Below are 23,230 nucleotides of genomic sequence, written 5' to 3'. Positions count from 1 at the left end.
TTAACTCCTTATGGCTGCAGCCTACTCACTGGTTTACAAGTGCGCCTACCTGCCCAGAGAAAAAGGGAAAACACATTAGAATGGTAGAGAGTTTAAAAAGGAACTGCCTCACCAATTTGCCTTCTGGTGAATGGATATTCTGGGACTGGCCATGCTCACCAAAATGTAACAATTACTTGATCTGCCGGTAAGTCCCCCCCTGGCAACCATTCTGGGTAAATGTCCACAAAAGGCTCTCAATTTTCAAAATGTGGCCACCAGATGACATAGTGCCTTATTTTCTGAAAAGTAATAATATAACTCAGGGAATTATAAACTTATTGTTTTGACTTTATTCATGTTAAGAAATGGGAGAAAGTTATAAAACTAACTCAAAAGAGCAACAGCCAGCAGTCATCACAGCTTATTAGTCAAAGACAATACGCTTAAAGTTTGATTAGCTTACCAACATATGACAACTGGTTCTTAATTTCCATAAAATGGTTTTGAACATGTAGTTACATTAGTAATGAAATTCCCCACAGCTTAAGGTTCAGCAGGTCTGGTTACTATCTTTCGCATGTTTGGAAAGACTACTGTACTGAAGTATATTCAGAAAACTTCAGATATACCGTGACATTTTATGACAGAATTTAAATCAGACACATATTTAAACATTAGGCAACTGGGGGACTATTGGAAGATAATTTAATATATTGGCCAAAGAGAGAATTAAGTATTTCTCTTTCTCAACCAGTAGAGAAAAAGAAAGGGTGGCTAGAAGAGAGAAGGTCTCTTTAGCAGGCTCAAATAAAAATGCAGTTCTTCGCTCCTCTTCAGTCACTCTACTTTTGGAACTATATTTGAATGTACAGGCTAATTTAAATATATGAGAATTAAAAGTTTTTTTAAAAATAAGAACAAAGCCATCTATGGCTGGGTTCATAATATTCTAAACTAAAACTATAACAAAACCATGCATCAACTGAGTTAATGCAGTATGTGAACTATAAACAATGGTTTATGTAGATTTATGCTGCCTGGTACATAGATCCTTTAGAGTAACAGTAAGCTTCAGGTGGTCCAGAATGCAGCAGCTCAGGCAATGATGGGCATGCCTCAGTATGCCCATGTAACACCTCTGCTTCGCGAGCTGCACTGGTTACCAGTTTGCTTCTGGGTGCAATTCAAGGTGCTGGTCACTACCTATAAATGGAAACTGCATTGGTCGCACTTATGGATGATCTCTGGCGGGAGTGGGATGGGGGTAACGCATCCATCCTTGCTCTTCTTGACCTCTCAGCGGCTTTCGATACCATCGGCCATGGTATCCTTTTGGGCCGGCTCAGGGTGTTTAGGGTGGGTGGATGGCGTAGTTTTGTGCTGGTTCACCTCCTTCCTCCAGGGCCGGTCCCAATCGGTGGTGATAGGAAGTGAGAGATCCGACCCTCGACCCCTCCTTTGTGGGGTGCCGCAGTGTTCGGTTCTCTCTCCTCTCCTATTTTAACATCTACATGAAACCGTTGGGTGAGATCATCCGTCACCATGGGATGAGGTATCATCAGTATGCTGACGATACTCAATTGTATATCTCCATCCTGGGTGAAGTAAGTGATGCTGTGACCACCCTCTCTGAGTGTCTGGGGGCTGTGGGGGTCTGGATGGGGAACAACAGACTTCAGCTGAACCCTGGTAAGACAGAGTGGCTGTGGGTTAAGGGCTCTGCCATATCCGGGACTTTGTCATCTTTGGTTCTGGATGAGGTTGCACTGCCCCAGACAGACCCGGTGCGTAACTTGGGGGTCCTTGTGGACTCACGCCTCCTGCTTGAAGAGCAGGTGGCAGCCGTGGCCAGAAGGGCCTTTGCACAGCTGCGTGTTGTGCACCAGTTACGCCCTTTCCTGGATCGGGAGGCCCTTTGGACAGTCACTCATGCCCTTGTTATCTCCCATATAGACTATTGCAATGGGCTCTACATGGGGCTACCCTTGAAAAGTATCCGGAAGCTTCAGCTGGTCCAGAATGCGGCTGCGCGGGCTATTTTTGGTGCACCTAGAAGGGTGCATATAACATCTTTGCTTCGCAAGCTGCACTGGATACCAGTTTGCTTCCGGGTCCAATTCATGGTGTTGGTTATCACCTTTAAAGCCCTACATGGCATGGGATTGGGTTACCTAAGGGACCGCCTCTTCCCTGCTTCATTAGCCCATCCCACCCAGTCATGCAGAGAGGGCATGCTATGGACCCTGTCTGTAAGAGAATTCCATCTGGCAGGGTCCAGGAGGTGGGCCTTCTCGGCAGTAGCGCCCACCCTTTGGAACATCTTGCCCCTGGAGGTGAGATTAGCCCCATTACTCCTAGCCTTCCGGAGGGTATTGAAGACCTGGCTCTGCCACTGGGCTTGGGGCAGGGAGGAGAATAATCATACTTGGGGTTGGCTAGTGCCTTGAAGTGCCCCTCCTACGCAAGGATGGAATGAGACCATAGCCATTGGGATTTTATTATATTTGGTAGTTTTTAAAATTGTTTTAGTCTATATTTTATATTGTAATTTTAGTGTATAGTTATTGTTTTATGCTGTAAACCACCCAGAGTCCCTCCGTTTGGAGGAGATGGGCAGTCACAAATTTGATAAATAAATAAATAAAGCCCTACATGGCACAGGGCCTGGTTACTTGAGGTCTCCCATAGTATCTGACCAACCAGTTCAATCTGGCAGGGTTGGTATGCTCCGGGTTCCATCGAATAAACCACTAGAAGCGCCCCTTCTCTGTAGCTGCACCTACCCTCTGGAATGACGTTCCCCCCCGAGACTCAAAGGCTCCCACCCTGCTGGTTTTTCAAAGGGCCATCCTTTAGAGAGGATAACTGATGCCCCTTTCTTTCTGTTCCCCTCTGGGTGTATTTGCTTTGCCATCGTTGTTTTTCTGTCTTGTGTTGTTTGTGTGTGTGTTTCTATTGTTCTTTGTTTTTCAATGTTTTAACAATTGTAAGAGTCTTTGAGAGTCAGGCAGCTATTGTTGTTGTTGTTGTTGCTGTTATTGAAAAAAGACAAGAGCAAATGGAGATGCATGCTGGGATCTCTGACATCTTCTAAAGACCTATATCTGTCTTTCTCTTCCACATCAGCTCATTCAGCTTCTTTCCCCATCTTCATTCCACTAATTTCTAAAACTACCATGTGAGAAAACTTTCTGGCTTGTTAAAATCCAGAATGACCATTAAAATGAAGGCATTAAACTGTTGGGATTCTATATAATCAGCCACTCAGTAGTGATTTGTAATAAGGTTGTGGGCAAGATGCATGCCATGTTCACAACCTAACAAGTTATTGTTTGCTTTTCAATAAGCTCACAGCTGGCTGGATACACACAACCATCTACTGGCTGTGAACCACAATTTACAAGTCAAAATGGCAGGGTTCAAACATCATGTTAATCTATTACACAATCATACTCAAAATGATATAAAGAGCAGTATAAAACCTCTAAAACTTCCTGAGTGAAGAGATAAGATTTTAATGTCACTCCTAACCTCTATTAACAATGGGCCTGCCTCAGCTATAGTATATCCAACATATGTAATTATATACACCAAGAGATGAGGGGAAAGGAAACAAAAAATGACAAATTAAGGTCATATACTCATTTCCAGAAAGTGCTGTAAAGGATAAACCTCCTCTGTAGAGAGCTGTGATAGATGGATGGATAGACAGATAGATACAGTATACACACACATAAATACACAAACATACACATACACTTTCCTAGTCAGCCTTAAATTATGATTGAGGGTCACTGTACCAATGTGCTGTAAGTATTGTTTCTGATGTCATTTCTTTTACATCATGATTAGCACCCAAAAAGCTACAAGTCTTAGCTTTGATCACCATTATTAATCTCCAAGCTGACAGAACTGAATATATTGTATCTGTTTTTGTTATGTGTCTCTAGATATTTAAGCCAGAGCATGCTAGTAGGCAGCAAGGCAACAAACATTATAGAGAGCCAGGTTCATTTTAGATGGGGTCAGAAAAATGTATGTCACAGTTGACACTTATGGCAAAGGAAGGGCAAAATGAGGCAAACAAGTCAACTTTAGGATTATGGAAACAAAACAAAATGTTGAGGGGAGGGTATTTCTGACCACAAAATAGTAGACACATTCATTTGATCCACAGAGCTTCTATATTGACATTATATCACTCCTGTTGATATTATGGCCTGTCAAAAAAGTAAAACAAAGTAGAACTGAACCATTCTTTTTCCAGAAATGGTTACTTAGATGTCCCTAAAAGGAAGCTTTCAGGTATACAACTTAATAACAATAGCCATTCTGCATGTGTCCTACACACCTGGAACACAGAAATATTATTTCTAGTCATGTGGGATTCATTAATGGCTATCATGGTTAATCCTTACCAATAATCTATCCTTCATGAATAGTCTTTCAAAAGTTACATAAGTCATTGCTGAAGATCTGGTGAATCAAGCTTCAGCTGAAGATGGGTCAAATACTCATTTTTGGCCAAAGGTTGCTTCAAGAGTTATTTCTGCGACTAGAGAGATTTTTTATTAGATCAGATTATTTTGGAACAGATTAAAACCAGCTTATTACTGTACATACTTTTTATAATATTTGCTTTTTCCCTTAGAGAGTGGAACTAATAGAATATGAAAGAATTCTAAGTTTGAGGTAATTATATCACTAACTGAATGAATACAGTAGTTGCAATCTCAAGAAACTTTCACTTTAAGAGAACAGGACAATTCATTCTTAGGAACAGCAGTGTTTCTTATCTGTTGGGGAAAACAATAAAAACATTAGCAGGAAAATGTTTGGAGAAATGTTTATAAATGGGTAGGAAGTGCTGGGTGCTTCTTATACATTGATGCTGAATCTCAAGAACAGTATTCCCCAGCTTGGTGTTCTCTTTTTCTAATCAGGATGGCCGAAGTCAAATATAACCACTAACATTAATAAGATTATAAAAATCCTTAATAGTAAATTCTAATTTCTGTAAGCAGTCTAATTTAACAAATAACAATTCTGTCATAGAGATGAAAGAGGTATATGGAAAAGTTACTTACTTTAAAAAAGATACAGATAGAATTATTTACTATCTAATTTCATGATTAAGAGAAATCATACAAGATGATTAACCAACATGAAATCTTTTCAGAAATGTTTAACAAAAGGATCAAGATTTAGGAGAACTATTTCCAGCAAACATGCAAAAATCATATCAGAAAATGAATAAAAATGTATATATTGAACCAGGCATACCACCACACTGTTGAAATCAGTATGAAAATACTGAAAAATGAGTACTTTCTCCCAAACTGCATGCAGAATGACCACATATGATTCACGTATTGTCATTTAAAGAAAAGCATTGTACATAATGAAGTTGCATAAGTCCCTACTAAAGTACAAGACAAAGAGAAGGGCACTTGGAATGACAAAACTTTGCATCTGTTAAACAAATTCAGTAAGAACCAAAAAAGAAAAGCAACAACAAAAAAAGCTATACAATGAAAAAAATCATATGAATAAATATAATAAACAGGGGAGAAAAACATGGACTTTTAAAATAAGCAGCACAAAGACAAGGTTGTCAAACACCTGAAGAGAATTCTATGTAATAGTCACACAAGAAAAAGGTTAAAGATAAAAGACTGCACCATTATATATTCAGTCAATGCCACTGAGAGGACACACACACATAGAAATTTAAGAATGTTTGTGAATTTTGTCAGTATGTGGAATAGAATCAGTGTAATTCGCATTCCTGAACTACCCATATTTCCTAGAACGCCATTATGCCTCTGGTTTCTCATATTTCCCAACTTTGCAATATAATTTTCAGATTTAAAGACATGCCAACATGTATTGAACACATATTTGTGTACTTATTTTTAAAAAACCAACCCAGATTAATATCAAAATGTGGTTCAATAGAACTATGAATACAAAGTTGGCACATACCAAAACCTGACTAATTTCTCCCACTTTTTGATACTATTACTTGAGAGAAATAATAGAGAAAAAATAGCTATTTGGTTTTTTTTCAGAAGAGAACTTAATATGTTCATTATAGAGAAATTATTTCCTTTTTAGTTAAAAAAATAGTTGTATGCTGAAATCCATTACAGAGTACAAACCTATTTTTACTCCAAGACATACCTGATTGCATGCATCAATAGCCAGTCCTGCAATGGTTCCTGACCCCAGAACATTTTGGCTACGAGTTGCCTTTGAGCCACCACTGAGCACTGGCCAAGGAGGAAATTACAGAATAACTCATCAGATCTGCAAAAAAAAAATCTAGAAAACCAATGGTCCAAAGCCCATTCACCATGTTAAACCACAAGCTTTCATTCATTTTTTTAGTTCTCTGACTGACGCAATCCTTTATCTCTTCTGAGCTAGAAGGTGTCTCTAATATCATACATCTACATATGCCATGCTGTGGAAATAAACATAGCAGCTGTTCTATGCAATAGACCTTGAGAATGCACTGGGCCAAATCAGTAGTAACTCCTCAAGGTAAATACTCCTTTGCATCAATCTTGTCTCCTGATGACTACATAGATATTCTCTTTAAAGTTATAAAACCGTTGGGAGATGATTTGGAATTGTGGAGCGAAGTGCTATCAGTACGCTAAAGATGACATTCAATCCTATCACACTTCGTTATTTAAAAAATCAGTGGACACCTTGAACACTGCAGGGATGCAATACTGGATTACATAAAGGTGAATAAACTGAGAATGAAGGACTGCTATTAGTAGAAAGCCTGCCTCAAAAATTGGATGAACTGCTGAAAAAGTTCACAGCTTGGGAGTACTCCTTGATCAGTAACAAGAAAGTATCATTGTACAACTTCATTTTAAAATGTATTGTTTAGTTTTATATTTTATTATTTATAGACTTTACAACTGAGTTATTTTGGCAATTTTAGCACAGTATAGAATGATATGTTTAAGTTATTCTTTTTATTCTGGTCATTGTATGGAATCATAATATCACTTCAGTACTGACAATATGCCAGTTGTTTTCCAAGTTCAACTCAAGGTGATGGTCTTAATCTTTAAAACACTAAACTGTGTAGGAGTTGGCAATCTGAGTCACCTCCCATCTTTTTATGCACATGGGCAATTACTAATCTCTGCAGAAAATCCTTGAATGCAACTTATTGCAGAAGTTCACTTCCTGAGCACATGGGAAAGGGCATTCTTTTGCTTTGTTTCTAAATTAGGGAACACTTATTCTTCAGATTGTCATATGGATTCATTCTCTTTATATTTTGGAATGAAATAAAGGTATTTTTGTAACTGACCTCTTTAAATTGTTAGTAGATAGGATTTTATGCTGCTTTAGTATGTCTTTCATTATTTTTATGCATTGTTTATTATGTTGCTGTTTATTAAAGCAACGTATAAACATCAATAAATAAGTGAAACTGCATAAGGTACTTTTGTCCTCATCTACAAGGCTTGGACAGGATTATACCAATTCCAGAACCAATCACAACACAATATAGCACCTCAAACAGAGAAACTTAAGCAAGAGAAAATGCCTGCTATGTTAAACTTCAGCCATTACAGAACTTCTGTGATTTCAGAAGAGGACAAGAGAGAATTTGGTAATAGGGTTAAATAACCATAACTAAGTGAGGTACTGGCACAAATGGCCAATACACAAAGGCAAGTCATTTACATGTGTGCAAACAGGTATGTCCTTGCACTTAAATTGTGTTCAGAATTCTGGGCAACTCTGGGCAGCTCAGAATAGCAATAAAAACCAGACAACAATTAAAACCAAAACCAAAAACATGGTGTTCCAGCCATCCTCCTCAAATGCATCCAACGGGACTATCCACAGGCTCCCACCTCACCTTATCCCAGTGCTTGAGGAAAGAGCCAGCTCTTTATGGCCTTCTGGAATGTTAAAAGGATGGGGGCTTGATGGATTCTGAAGTTCCACAGGACAGGGGCTGCTACAGAAAAGGGACACTTCCTAGGTCTCATAAGCAGGTAGCATTTAAGGGAAGAGACCTGGAGTGTGCCCACTCTTATCTAACCTGGTGGGATGGGCAGATACTCTCAGGGGAAAGTAGTCTTGCAAATAACCTGGCCCCATTATGGATGCATATACTATTCGAGTATGTCAGACAATGTCATCAACTTTAGTACTATCCATTTCAAAAGACAATATAAACAAGGCTATGACTTTCTGTATATAAAGCATGTTATCTACCACTCTCCTGATTCTCTCCCACCAAATTACTGGAAATGTCACATTTGCTTGCCTCTCAGCATAGATAAAAGACAACCTTAGATTATGAAACTTATGAAAAATAGTTCTGATTAGAATGTAACTGGCTTAGTTTTCAGAGCTAGAAACAGACAAAGTCATCAGCTCTGATTTCTATATTGTTTGCATTTTTCTTCAGAAATCAATTCCTGATATATTTTTGCATCAACTTGATTTTTTTAAGCTCATGCATAAAACTGTGTGCATTTTTCTGTACAATATCCACCAATTTCTCAGCACTTTTCCTTAATATATGCCATGTTTTACACAGCTTCCCCAATGCATTTTTCATAATTTTACCACAGATAGACAGACAGAATATATGAATGATCACCACAACTTGGAGAAGTGTAAAAAATGAAAAATAATTGATTTCTGATTCTTATACCAGTACAGGAAAGATGAATTAGTTTGCATTAAAATACAATCAAAATACATTTTCTACTTTCCCTATTAAAAACCAATCTGAATTCAGCAAAATTAAAAATTAGTTTCACTTATAACCACTTTTGAGCAAACATTAAAAACACACCTGGCATTTTTAGGAAGGGTTTTTTTTAGAAGAGATCAAAGAAATTACTTCAGTGAATCCATGATGCAACTTTCCACATGGTCTTCTCAGCTCTAACAGCAGAACACTCTTTAGCATCAGAAGCAAGCAAGAGAAACAGAAAAATCCCCCAAAGATCCACAAAATCTGTCACATTTCAACATTTTACTACTTCCAGGAAACTACGGGATTTCAATAAACTTTTAAGTCCTTATTCATCCTTCTAAGAGACATTTTCAATTATATACTGCTGTACTTAATCTGAATACTTGCACAGACATGTAAAACCTAAATATGGTTCACTTAAGTAAGAAACGTCAGAAATCTGAACCAAGGGGACAGGGAGAGGAAAGAAATAACTTCATTTGCTACACAGAGAATTTCTTTCATCTCAACGCTTTCTCTTAGTATATGTTTGTTGCTCAGCTTAAACTAAGATGAGTTTCTCCTCTCATCCAGCCACATATTTATCACATGCTCTTAGCTCCGATTCTTCTAAGAATGAAACATGTGCTACTTTCATAAACAAAGATGATCCATAAAGTTGCACATACAGGGATGAGTGTACAGGAAGCACTAAATTGGCACGGTCCTCCCTCTTTTCACCTTCTTCAGTCTGACTTGGGGGGAAAAAAAACTAAACTTCATTTTTATTTTAGCTGATTCCTGATTTGTAATTATGTTATTTATTGTGATTTAAAATAAACTGTTGTGTGTTAATTAAGCCAGCAAAAGTACCCATGGTGCACTGTTTAACAGACTGACTAGAATGTATTTAATCAGGATTCCCAGTTTGCCCATCACAAGCTAGGAAATCTGCTAAGCTTAAACTAAATCCTAATTTGTTCCTCCTCCCAACCAAATGGAGAAAAATTCTTGCTTGTGCCATGTACATTATGATTATACATGAACTGATATACAGTTTTATATAACAATACTACTTGTAAGCACTTACTAGATCTTTTCCCATCTCCAATAATAAATTTCATTTGAGTTCATGCAAATATTCTTGCACCACATAATTTTTACCAGTATTATTGCACTGTACACTCTAGTTCCTATGTACTCATACTGTCCTCTCCAAAGAGGATAAAATTAGCACAATCAGATACAAAAGCAGACAACAACCCTGAATGGAGTGTTGAAGCACAAATGTCTACAGGTGTGCTTTGTCATGCAATCTTCCCCTGCTGGAATTCCCTCCTCTTCCTTGTCTACTTTTGTAACTGGTTACCTGTATCTCTAAAAAGTTACAAAGTTCAAAATTTGGCAGAATGTGGCTCTTCCTTTATTCCTACAGTTCAAGTGTAACTCTAAACTTACTTCCTAAACAATACCATTCCACTGTTAACTAATTGGGAACATATTAGAAACTAGCTTCCAACTAGACCCATGGGACATCATTTTTGTCTCTACATTAATTGAAGACTGTTACTGCCAGAAGTGGCTCAGAAGATGACAGCACCTAACCAACCTCTCAGAAGCTAAGCAGGGTTGGTGTTGATTATCTGGATGAGGGACCACTTGGGAATTCTGGAGCTGGTGGTTAGATAAGGAAGTTGAAAAAAACATCCCAAAAGAAGCAAAGGCAAGCCACTGCTAACACTGCCAAGAAACTGGATGGATGGAGTCATGAGTTAAGCATGGCTTGAGAAGTTCTTTACCTTTTTACTGCCAGAAGTGACAGCCATTTGAATGGATAGTTCACTAGTAGCTCTGTTATTCACCATTTGCAAAGTCAGAATGCTAGGATCTTGGTCATACTTTCTGAGACAACTCCTACATCCTATTTACAAACAATAGAAACAAGAAGTGATCATGTCAACAGGGGCAGTGATCTTGATTCATCAGGTAGCCAACTGATAGCCAATCCAGAACAGGCTTGTCCAAGCAGAACTTATTTAATGATCAAAACAAAAGGACGAGCTGTTCCTTACTTAAGTTTAAAAGACCTCAAGCACAGCGGAACAAATTCCAAGAAAAGTACCAGTTTGCAATTTTAATCTGAAGAAGAGCAGTCATCTTTACCTTTATATATTCTGAAAACTCTATATCCATTCCACCCTCTCCTATTCTACATTATCTTTAGTTGTATTAACTTAGAATGATAGGCTCAATTCACACAATTTACAAAATTAGGAACAAAGAAACGCAAGTTAAAATCCCCACTCATGCACAAAGTGCACTGAATAATCTTCAGCTAGTGTCATCTAAGCATACTATCCAACAGGCATATTATTGTCAGGATAAAGCAGTAAGAAAGAAACATGTACATCAGCTTTCTGTCACTGAAAGAGAAGTAGGACAGTAAGATAAACAGACTGTGAAATCTCCCCTAACTCTTGAATTCAGCTATGGCAGTACATATGGCCAAGCCTAGAGAAATGGGTTCATGTATGCTTCTAAACACAAGAGATACCAGATTGAAACAGGAGTATCAGAGTGCCATGGTTAGTAATAGTATGGATACTATTCTGACTTCTACAACAGAAATCCACAATTGGTATGTATACAAAAAGAGAGGGTCCTGGGAGATCATTCATTTGCAAAACTGCAGATTACTCCTTAAAGAATCACATTATTTTTAATTTTTATAATCTTTTACTACCCATTTGTAATTATTTATGCAGTATATTGATTCATTTTATTTCTAATGTTTTAAAATATTTTAATGTATATGATACCAGAAAGCCACTTGTTGAAGCATGGATTAGGCATCAGTGTCCATACACACCACTGTCTGAATTATGAAGTAACTTTCATTTTATATACATATCCAAGAATTTGTTCAAAACTATAACTACCAGTTCCATTAAAAAGAATTTATTATATACAAGTCTTTGAGCTGTTACAGAGCAAAGATGGCACTATAATATTTTCTTCTATTCACAACTTCTCCAATACTCTACACCCATATATTTCAAAACTGTGTGGTTATTGCTCTAATCATAGTTTCTAAACAAAATGAATATTTCATCCTAAATTATTTTTGAATTTCATATATAAACAATGAAAATAAGTTCTGTATATTATTTAAACAAACACACTGCACTAAGAAAAATGTTCCTTTGCTTCTCCTTGTTGCTGCAAACAACCTTAATATTAATTATTTCAGAAAGAACAACTATCAGATGAAAAAAGATTCAGGATGAAGCTTATTAGCTGAAAACAGCCACACTTGTATGAAATATTTGATATGATATGATTCCTAGTGTTTCCGGCACAGCTGATGTATAATTGCAGCTATCCACAACTCTCAAGAAAAGCCTTCCTTAACAGATGAAGTAACTTGCAATATTTAATAACAAAGATGGTAGACCGTGCTTACCATTCCAGTATTCTACAATGTTCCATTTTCAGTTATTCAAAAACATCTTTAGCAGGCTATAAGGAAACTAAAATCAACTTTATCACAGTTTTTAAAAATGATGATATTCATGATCTGGATATTATACCAGATGCTGTATTTGTGGATAATACAAGTTTAAAAATGAACCCACTACAGGTATTTCTTTTATCCCGTTTACTTTTAAGATTCTGATCACCAGCTGTCAGTGTTTTTCAATTAACAGACATATAAACAAATGCTCATTGTATCCTCTGGTAAAAACCTGAGGTTTTTTAAGATTGCAACAATCTCTACAAACGATCTCTACAGCTTGCAGCAATATTTAGGCAGTTAATAAATCATTTCTAAAGATACTTCTGGGAACTCTGAAAATTATTTCATCAGACTTCAGAACAAAGAAAATGCATCACACCGATCCTTTAATTTCAATGAATGAAAACAAAACGAGGTAAAGAAGCTTCCCCAGCACCCCAGAAATAAAGGAAATCCTCCCTTTTCCTCCAGCAAACTACCAGCTCTGGCCTAAGCAGCCATGTCCTCATTTCCCTTTGAAAAGGTGTAGCAGAAGAAAAACTCTAGCACGCAGGATTTACATTTTACTTTCAGCACACAGAACAAGGGTACACCAAAAAAAAAAAAAAAATCCAACACACACACACCTCTCCTGAAAGCTAAAGGGAAGAAAATAATCCGCAGTCTGGAACTGAAAACGGCTACAATACGCACACCAGGGAGTGGAGCTCCGAGAAACATAACCCTCCGCGACGCCCCATTTCCCCCCTCCCACAAGAGGTTTACCTTCATGATGAACTCAGGCTGCAGCAGAAAAATCCGAAAGCGAACGCGCTGCCAAGGCTGGACCTGAAATTTAAAACAAAGCACTGAGCCACCGCACCATCCCCTTTTCACCGGGGCGCTCTCGGCAAGTGTGGGGAGGGGGCCGTTCTGCAGGAACCTCTCCCCCAGTCCCCCGTTTCAGCCTACCTCTCCGATGCCCTCTCCACAGTCCCCCTTTCTCCACGCCGCCTCGCCGCTCCAGCCACAAAAAGCCGCTTCTCTCGGAGCCTCACACCGCGGCTGGCTTCCCCCTCACCCGCTGCCTTTGACGCCATTTCTGTCAGAGCAGAAACTTGCCACAACAACAACCGCTTCTTAACAACCCCCTCCCTTCGCTTCCCTCCATGCAAGCTACTCTCTGGGCACCGCCAGAGAAGGAACAAGCTCTTCATCATCGGCTGACTAGGAGGGGTCCTTATCCCCGAACAAAGTGGGGCTAAGTAGGGGGAAGCGAGACAGGTCGAGAGGTGTCCAGTCCGGACGAAGACGCTTTCTCGCCCGGGCACACGCACACACACACAGACTCTTCCCTGCGGGAGGGGAGGCTTCTCCATTGTACTAGGACGAGAAGCCGAGATGGGGGCGGCTCGATAAAGCTGCCCTCCTCCTCCTCCGCGTCCCCCCCTCTGCATCCCGCGTCCAAAGCCGCGGCTCCCCGCTCTTTCCCGCAACCTGCCCCTCTCGCTCCGCTCCCCTCCCCCCGGGCTGACTCCGCGGCAGGAGTTTCAGCAACAGCCGCAGCTCCCTGCTCCCTGCTCCAGCGGAGATGGTCGGAAAGCCGGAGAAGCGACGCTCGGGGGCGGCAATGGGGGGCGCCTCCCTCCGCAGGCGGCCCCGGGACTGCCCGCCTTCTCCTCCGAGACTCAGAGGTCCCGGTTCCCGGGAAGCTGAAGCGACGAGTGCCGCCGCCGCCGCAACCAGCAGAAAAACAACAATCCAGAAAGCGCGTCGCTCGCTCGCTCGCCGATCCCCCTGCAAACGCTTCGGCCTTCGCCAGGGAGCCCCGCGAACGGCCGGGGACCCGCAGCCTCCTTCCCGGGGCAACGTTACCTTTGTTCCACGGCTGTCGCCCGCTCGCTGGTCCCCCCAAACCTGCCGGGGGGGCGAGGAGGACGGAGCCTCCTCTCGACGCCGGGCCCAATCGCTCGGCCCCCAATCCCGCGTCGGTCCCTCAAGCGATCGCCGGTCTGGCTCTGGGGCAGGGAGGGCTCGCAAAGAGGAGGCTGCTCCCTCCCGTCCGAACCCCGGTGGCGACGGCGACAGCAGCGGCTCAGCTCCAAGCTGCTCCCTCCCCTCCCCGGATCCGACGCCTGATTGACAGGCCAACGCCCGCCCTCTCTCCGCCTTGCCTGCTCCCCATTGGCGCGTGACCCGACCGGACCGCCTACTTGCCAACGCCATTAGCCGCTGGCTCAGAAACGCTGATGTAATTCTCACTCCAGTTCTATGGAAACAGGGACTCGGCGTCGTGGCGCTTTCTGGGTAACATGGTTTTGTCCCGCCCATTTGCCGCAGTCTGTGAGGGAATTCTCCTTCGCCGCTACTACAGCTCCCGAGATGCCTCGGGAAGGCGAAGAGGAGAATGAGAAAATGGAGGGGGAGAGAAACGAAGAGGGCTTCTTGAAACGGGAGGGGGGAGGAGCTCGCGCCTGCGCCAACAGGCCCCGGTGGCGCATTTTCCCTCCATCAGGCGGAGGAGCGATCTAGGCGGGAGGGGTGGGGTTTCTGCTTTTTGCTACTGGATTGAGGCGGGCCGAGGAGTGGCCGAGGCCGGTGAGGAAGCCGAGGAGGCCGCGGTAGGGTGAAGCCGCCGCGCCGCTGACTCTCGCTCCACTGGTCGTCTCCGTTCGCTTCGGGAGCCTGTTATATTCGAGCGGCGGGAGAGGTGGCGGGTCCCTTACGCGCCTCCCCCCTCTGTTTGCCGTCAGATCTCGGTCACTGCTGTAAGAGAAGGCCGGTGCTCCTTTGTGAGGGGAAAGTCGCCCTTTGGTAAACAACCGGGGAGGGTGTTGGCGCGCTAGCTTGCCTCCCCTTCCTCTTTCGGTGTTCTCGCTTGAGCCGGCATGAAAAGGGGGCGGCTCTTGCGTGGAAACGTGTTTGCTGGTTTGCCGGGCTCGCTTGATGTTTATGAGAGGCTCTAGTTTTAAAACCTTTAATGTAAATTGGTAGCTTTTTGGCCTAGTCTTTTGCCAATTTGATTGTTTAATGGCTGTTTGGGGGGTAATCACTTTATTCAGTTTGGAGTATTGAAGTGTGTAAAAAATACAGTATCTATTTTGTGGATTTTCTTTTAAATACAAAGTTGTATTTAAATACAATTGCTGGCAGAACAGGCGGGATCAGCTCTACCTTTTTAAAATGTTGATGTCATTTGATGCGTTTTCATTAAGTTTCTAAAGCGGATTCAGTACCGTACTGAAATTTTCTTAGCTGAGTACATACAGTATTGAATTGTGTCTTGGTGAACTATTTCACATTTTTTAAATTGAACGTTAAAGGTGCCTAGGAAAATAAGTTCAGAATTCATTGTGTAAGGAAAATGTGTCTTGTCCAAATTTTTTGTAACATAAAAAAAACTAGTAGATAGGAACATAAACTAGGGTTAACTACTTCAGCTGTTAATTGGTTGTGTAATTAACCATTTACTGTCAAATTCTTGAGGTTTGAAATTTTATTTCAGCAGTGAATGTCAAATGGATTTAAGACTAAAGTAGTTTAATAAATTAAACTGATGTTATTTCATTATAAAAGTCAGTATAGAGTTTGTGGTACAAGTTTTGAAAGAATATTTACAAACCACAGGAGCTTTGAAAATACAGTACTATAGCCTCCAATTGACTTCCAGTGACTACGAGGAACAGTGTATTATAAAGTGTACCACAGCCTTTTTCTGGATGTTTAGTTTGTTTAATTTATCAGTCTAGTTTACAATTCTGGTACTGTATTTTTCATTGGTCTTCCATGAAGAACTAACAGCTCCAATTCTGCTGAAATTTCTCAATACATATAGGAATGTTTGGGGAAATTTAGACTGAACAAAAATGCAATTAATATGTAAAGAGGACATCAGGCAAGTGTGCAGCCCCACCCTTGGGTTGGGCTCACCATGTGTTAAATTCTGATTCACTTAATTAATTTTGGCTTACACGATTTTAATGAGTATTAGGCACTTGCTTAGTTTAGACTGCATTGATATGAGTAGGCTGTCAGTTCAGGTTTTCATTTCAGTATATGGATTCCAGTGCTTTGTGGATTTAAAGTAGTTTGTTAGTATTGGTCATTTTACTACAGTTAAAATGTTGCACTAACATGTTCTCTTTATATAAAACAAAAGTAAAGCTATTGGAAAATAGTTAAAATTATATGCTAGATAACAACTTGTTAGGTGTTAGCCAGTCAACAGTATGATTGTCAGATTGGCACAGACCATATTATGACTGCAGGTTCTGTATTTAAATTGCATGAGACAAATTGTTTTAATCTACAGCAGCTGCAGTGCAGTAAGAAACATTTAGAGAGGAGAGGGAAAAAAGAGACGAAGCCCAAAGAAGAGCTGGACTAAATATCCGAGGATGTTAAGTGTCCTATGTGCAACACTGTTAGTCTGAAGGATGAGGCTTTGGATTATGAAATGATATATATTAGACACATTAGTATATAACATGTTCAGAAAAATTTCATAGTATCTTCTGAGTAATATGGTGATTGGTTGATCTTGGGTAGTGTATTAAATGGTTACTTGAAATGACATCATAAATACTTTAGAGAAGTAGTACCTGTCACTTCTATATTGGCACATAGTCAATGCTTTGTGACCTTTCCTGTTCTGTTTCCCCTGCCTACATCATATTTTATTAGGACAGCTGTATATATTTTAACAATCTGTAACATTTTTTTTTTTGGTTAAACAGGCTGAGGCAGTCCTTTGGAATCACCTTTTAAAAATGGAACTACTAAAAGATTCATCCGAGAGGATTCTTTTAGAGCCATACAACTACCTACTTCAACTCCCCGGTAATATCTTATTGTTTGAATTCTAGTGATACATATAAATTGGGATAGCCATAGCAATCTCTTTGGTCTGTGAGCTACACATTTTTCATTTATTGCCCCAAATCAGCCTTTGTTCTGTATTCAATTTACTTAGCCTTGTTCTGCAATGATATGGCTATTAACATATAAACCAAGATTTATTTTAACGATGATTTGAGCAAATCAGTCTGTCTTGCAGATAAGTAAATTGATAATGGTTGGACCATTTTTTTTAATTTGTTCTGCCAAAATCTGAGAAGAACACAAAAGCCAAAAATAAACAAAGATTCTGGGTTCAGAGATAGCAACAAACATGATCAAATAGTGGTTTCTTTAAACACCCAGTTTCTTTTTGCAGATCACTTACATACACTAAGCAAAAAATAAACTGCTTCTGGCTTTGTGCCATGTGTGAACCCAGCCTAATATGAATTGTTTGCTTTTGACTTAGGTTGTTGTATAAAGCAAGCAGGTTGTATTTTGTTAATAAACTATGGCTTAGTGGAATATTGTGTTTTGCATGAATATTGTGTTTAACCCATTATGGGTTAAATACTAATCTCATTTAAAATGGCATTATGAGATGCATGCTAATCTCTGTCACTTAAAATCAGTGATATTATAGTTTATATATATTGAATAATTATTTCAAGAAGTTATTTAAGTGGTTTTAAGACTGGAATTTTAATTTACCATTTTGTCTATTAAGTAGCAAAATGGAGAAAATTTCACTGTTAGGGCAGAGCTGATATGTGAACATATTTTAAGCATTTATATGGTGGTTTGCTGATACCTTTATGTACATCACCATGCAAAGCCATAATATAGTTGCATTTATGAATAAATGTAAATATAGATTTTCTGATTATTTTTTGTGATCTATCAAGCAACAGAAATGAAGAGAGCAGCCAGGAATCAAAACTGCTCGTTCAGTGGTTGCTCTTTTTTACCACAACAAGATGTAAGGATATATAAAAAAAAAAAATAGAGCAAGATTTTTTTTTAACAGTGTGCTTTTAAGATCTTAATCTCTTTATTCAGCAAGATATTACAAGAATTATATTTAAGTGTCCAAAATCTGCTGTCTTCTACTTTAATTTAGCTTTACAGATTTCTGTATGTAGTCAGATTTTTCTCTCTCCTACCTTTTTGTAGCATCTGAAGAGCTCTAAAATTCTTGAAAGCTTATGTTTTTTGTGGTTTTTGAGTTGTCCTAACAAAGATGACTATGAATTTTAGAGTTAAACCTGGTATAGAAAACAAATTCCTTGTCCTTGCTTCTGGAAAGTTCTCGATATTAAATCTTGATCCCATGCATTATTTCCTTGGAAAAAAAGTCTTTGCTCTGTAAGATTTTCAGGTAAGCCTGCATGGGATACAATTTCAGCCTTCAGTTAGTATCTTTGTGTCGTCCACAAGATTTTTTCTTCTTCTCTACCAATTGCCAAACTACAGTGTAGTAGACAGTAAGATTTGGATTATGTTTCCAGATTATCTTGCATCTCAGTAGACTATTTGCAGACTACAGTAGACTACAGTGCTCTATGAAGCTGTCACCTCTGCTAGCAGTGCTTTAGGGTTAATATAATAATGGAAAATAATGTACCAATATTATGCTGATAAAAAATGCCAATTACAATTCTTTGGCTAGTATTAAGAATTGCAGCTGCCTTGTGTAAAGTTCTTCTGAGTGAACAAAGGCCCAGTGGTGATGATTCACAATATAATACGGTGTGGTCTGTAAATAAACTAGTAGTTCATCTGCCTAAGCCTTTATTCCAAAAATGTCAGTCATTCTATATGGTATAATCAGTCCTAATAGTCTAAAATGGTGTTAGGATTAGCTGTGACAGAATTTTTCAGATGATATTATAAAATAGTATAAATTATAAATGATGATAACATTGTTTCAGGCATGAAGTATTTCCAAAATACTCAAGTTTTGTGCTCAAGGCAGTTTGATAGAAACTACCCCTATTTGTTTAATACATTTCCTGGGGCTTATTATAAATAAATGATGTAGACTGGAAATGTATAGTATTTTCTCTGTACTTTTTAAAATCATAGGTAAGCAGGTCAGAACCAAACTTTCCCAAGCCTTTAATCACTGGTTGAATGTTCCTGAAGATAAACTCCAGGTGAGTTGTGTAAGTTAAATTGATTTGTCAGTTAATACAGTTTTAAAATAATGCATGTATTAACATGGTGAAAGGAAATATAACTACTTCTTCACTCCGCTTATATCTAAATCTTTTAACTAAAATAAATACATTGCAATAATATAGCATGTAAACTTCTGTGGTGGCCAAAGCCAAGATATTATGGTCTGTGCAGCTGCTTCAGATTGTGATATCCTGCAACAGAACATTGGTGGCAAGGAAAAGAGAGTTCAGGCTTTCTAAAAAAATTTTTTTATTTTGTGCTGTTAATCTAATACCTACATGAGTGATGCCTACCTTGATAAATGTTGGGTACCTGTTCATCAGGGGGCAAGTACCTCTTGAAACACATCCCTTCCTTTTGCACAGTAATTTGTGCTATGCACTGAGGAAGGCAACTCTCTCCTATACTACACCATCACTATACTTTTATAAAAGAGGGCTTATGGGCTCTTTCAAAATATCAGCAAGGATGAGATATGAATCTACTTCTCCCTCAAGTCTCCAGGCATACAGGCATGAGGAAAACTGCTTGTTTGCATCACGTCACATATACTTCTGCCTCTTCTGTAAACAATATGATGAAAGAGGGTTGATGAAGAGCACAAATAACCTGGTTAGCATGCCAAGCCAGAGCATTCATTTCCTGATTGCTGTTTTCAAACATTTAAATACTTTAATCACAAGATTGAACGTTACATGTGTGTTGTAATATCACAAGCATTAATTTTGTAGTCAGGTATAATACATTTGATTTCTGTACATATATACATAGCTTGTTTTCATTTGTTAGTTATTGTGATTGTAGGTTAGCCATCATCACTTATACTGTGTATGTTCATTCACACTAAAAAGCCTCTACACAAACAAATTTATAGAAACACAGACAATAGGGTGCATGCTCCCAATGGGAATGGCACTTATGCAGCCAGTAAGATGGAATTAAAAGCCTAATTAGCACAGAGAATTGACATTGCAAGGAGAAATGACAACAGAAATATGGGGGAATCTAAATATAGTTATAGAAGAATAATAGTATAAGACAGGATTTGATTGTTTGTCTTTTTTATTAGGTTATAATTGAAGTGACAGAAATGTTGCATAATGCAAGTTTGCTTATAGATGACATAGAAGACAATTCAAAGCTGCGACGTGGTTTTCCAGTGGCCCACAGCATTTATGGAATACCATCTGTGATAAACTGTGCAAACTTCATATATTTCCTTGGTTTACAAAAGGTTTTAACACTTGATCATCCAGATGCTGTAAAAGTATTCACCCGTCAACTGCTTGAACTCCATAAGGGCCAAGGCTTGGATATTTACTGGAGAGATACTTATACCTGTCCTACAGAAGGAGAATATAAAGCCATGGTTCTGCAAAAGACAGGTGGCCTTTTTGGACTAGCCGTGGGCCTTATGCAATTATTTTCCAGTTATAAAAATGATTTGAAACCGCTCCTTAACACTCTTGGGCTCTTCTTTCAAATTAGAGATGACTATGCAAATTTACACTCCAAAGAATATAGTGAAAACAAAAGCTTTTGTGAAGACCTAACTGAAGGGAAGTTCTCATTCCCAACTATTCATGCAATACAGTCCAGGCCAGACAGCACACAGGTTCAGAATATTCTGCGACAGAGAACTGAAAATGTGGATATAAAAAAATACTGTGTGCATTACCTTGAGAATGTGGGATCCTTTGAATATACCCGGAAAACATTAGAAGAACTTGAGTCTGACGCTTATAAACAAATTGAATTGCTTGGGGGGAATCCTGAACTTACAGCATTACTTGAATATTTAAGTAAAATGTTCAGGGACAATGAAAATTAACACAGTTATCAATTGAATTTTTCTGGAAATTGTTTTTAAGGGATCAAGAAAAGTAAGATTCATTTTACAGTATCTAATCTGCACATGAATTGTGCTAAAAGAGATCTTAAGGGGTAACTGGGGATTTGTGTGTACAATATATTATCTTGAAACTTCCATTTTTAGTTGCTTATGCAAAATCATGTGACAAACGCCAATTAAAATAGCTTTCAACTCACTATAATTTTGATTTGTAGTTAATTCTGATCATAAGACATATATCAAAAATGAGTACAGTATGACCTAAGATGTTTTAAGATGGGGGGAAATCATCAAATGGAGGGTAGAGGATGGCACTACCCAAAATTTTTTTTAAAATAAGAATTGATCAACTTTACTGAAGTATGAAGCAAATGGGACATAAGAGAACTGCATATGTGAAGTATGTAATTTATTTACAGGCTTTTTATACAGTTCCTATTGCCAAAGCAGAGTACAGGTAGTCCTTGCTTACCGACCGCTGCTTCAGCAATTGTTCAGTTGTGACGGCACTGAAAAAGGAGATTTACAACCTGTCCTCATGGTTGCACCTGTCACAGCATCTCCAGTCATGTGATCATGACTCGATCTCTTGGCAACCACTCTTTACAACAGTCACAGGGTCCCGGAGTTACATGATTGCCATTTGCAAACTTCACAGCCAGCTCCCAAAAAGCAAAGTCAAGGTGGAAGCTGGCAGGAAGTCGCAAGCTATGGTCGTGTGATGCTGCGCTTAATGACCACAGGTGATTTGTTTAATGCCCACAGCCAGAACTGACATACGTTGGTGCAATCACGTTTCAATTTATGACCACATTGTTTAGTGATGAAGTTGCTGGTCCCAGTTGCGGTCAGTAAGTGAGGACAAGTGGATATTTAACTTTCCCTCTGCACTCTGTAAACTGACTTGTTTCTATTACCTTTTATGGTAGCTATGGAATGTTCTGATTGATTGATTAGATTTATATTACCGCCCCTCTGGGGGACTCTGGGTGGTTTACAATAAAAAATATTTAATGTATATCTTACAAAATATGGAAAAATAGGATCTGGCAAGGAATTAAATTGGTGCCATCCTTTATTACCTAGGGAAAAAAGTGCAAACAGTTTATAAATGAGGTACTGCCTTTCTTCAAGAACTCAAAAACTGTAGAAAATTAATCTTACTCTAAGTGAATATACTAATACATTTCCCAAACTCCATTTTCTGCAGCTACATCACTGCAGGCCCAGAACCTTACTTACAGGCCAAAAATAAATAAATGTAAAAGCAAGAAAAGGATGAGGTAACTGTAAGATCAATTATTTCCCCCCCCGCCCAAAAAAACAAGATAGTTTTACCTGTTAAGTCTGACTTGTAGAGGGTGTTATGTAGGATAACTACAACTAATGTAGACAGGCAATATGTATTAAGACACACAATTCCATTAGCTGAAGGATTATGCCAAATAATTTTTCTAGTCCTACCTTTGATCTTTAAAATTTTTGGATGGATCTATCAATAGCATATAACATTTGTGCCACCTCTTACTGGAAGTCCCATTTGCATCATTTCAGGTTGTAGAATACTTTTGGCTGGGCTTGGAATTTGCTAATTCTTGATATTACAAATTGGCAAACATTGCCACTTGTACGTAAAAAATATGATTATACTTGATACAGATGCTTAAATATGTATTTTAAAAATAGGAACAGCTAATATGAATTAGCTGTTTTTACAAATTGACAAAAATGGTTAAATTGTAGCTATTTTTGCAGAACTGAACCACTTTCTGTAATTATTACAGCTGGTGATGTAACTTCAGGTTCAGTTCCAAAATTCACAGCAGAAACATAGCATCTCTCTGTAACTCTCTGAAATGGGTACATCTTCTCCCAAGATCACGCTGTTACTATATGATCCTGGGAAAAGATGTTGCTGCTTTAAAGAGTCTTCTGGTGGGGACCATGGTGGCTTGAACAGGTTTTTCCCATTTCTCGGGTTAGACTGGCAGCGCGGCAACTTCTTGGGCTCAGGCAGGCTTCCCTAGAGCCCAGAAGTATTCTCCATAGCAAGGAGAACCCCAGGAATCACCCCTCATGTCCTCCAGACACCTAGTCACAGCCAGAAGACCACAAAACAGCATTTTGCCATTGACTGGTGAGTGATCAG

The 23,230-nt window shown here is 39.1% G+C and overlaps 2 protein-coding genes across 4 annotated transcripts in view; one reads left to right on the top strand and one right to left on the bottom strand.

The window, feature by feature from the left end:
• Nucleotides 1–14,452, bottom strand: part of ARID4B (AT-rich interaction domain 4B) — a 91,330-nt gene extending 76,878 nt beyond the window's left edge. For all 3 annotated transcript variants that reach the window (XM_063306571.1, XM_063306579.1, XM_063306583.1), the window contains exons 1-2: nt 14,085–14,452; nt 12,996–13,058 (exon numbers count right to left, since the gene is read on the bottom strand). In XM_063306571.1, coding sequence (XP_063162641.1) covers nt 12,996–13,058; nt 14,085–14,435 — 414 coding nt within the window. In that variant the 5' untranslated portion in view covers nt 14,436–14,452. The remainder of the gene's footprint in view (nt 1–12,995; nt 13,059–14,084) is intronic.
• A 132-nt stretch (nt 14,453–14,584) lies between these two features.
• On the top strand, nt 14,585–21,283 carry GGPS1 (geranylgeranyl diphosphate synthase 1). Its single transcript, XM_063306640.1, has 4 exons — nt 14,585–14,830; nt 16,946–17,048; nt 19,134–19,204; nt 20,299–21,283. Exons 2-4 carry the CDS (start codon nt 16,979–16,981, stop codon nt 21,058–21,060), a joined length of 903 nt encoding a protein of 300 aa, XP_063162710.1. The 5' UTR covers nt 14,585–14,830; nt 16,946–16,978; the 3' UTR covers nt 21,061–21,283.
• The last annotated feature ends 1,947 nt before the right edge of the window (nt 21,284–23,230 follow it).

The sequence above is a fragment of the Candoia aspera genome, chromosome 1, assembly GCF_035149785.1.
Source record: "Candoia aspera isolate rCanAsp1 chromosome 1, rCanAsp1.hap2, whole genome shotgun sequence".
NCBI classification, from domain to species: domain Eukaryota; kingdom Metazoa; phylum Chordata; class Lepidosauria; order Squamata; family Boidae; genus Candoia; species Candoia aspera.
This window is presented reverse-complemented; position numbering and strand designations above follow the sequence as displayed.

Bases quoted from the DNA above. Each gene is read 5' to 3' on its own strand.
- GGPS1 (XM_063306640.1), top strand. From the start codon at position 16,979: ATGGAACTACTAAAAGATTCATCCGAGAGGATTCTTTTAGAGCCATAC. The intron at 17,049-19,133 runs GTAATATCTTAT...TTAAAATCATAG, and splicing joins CTACCTACTTCAACTCCCCG to GTAAGCAGGTCAGAACCAAA. The intron at 19,205-20,298 runs GTGAGTTGTGTA...CTTTTTTATTAG, and splicing joins TTCCTGAAGATAAACTCCAG to GTTATAATTGAAGTGACAGA.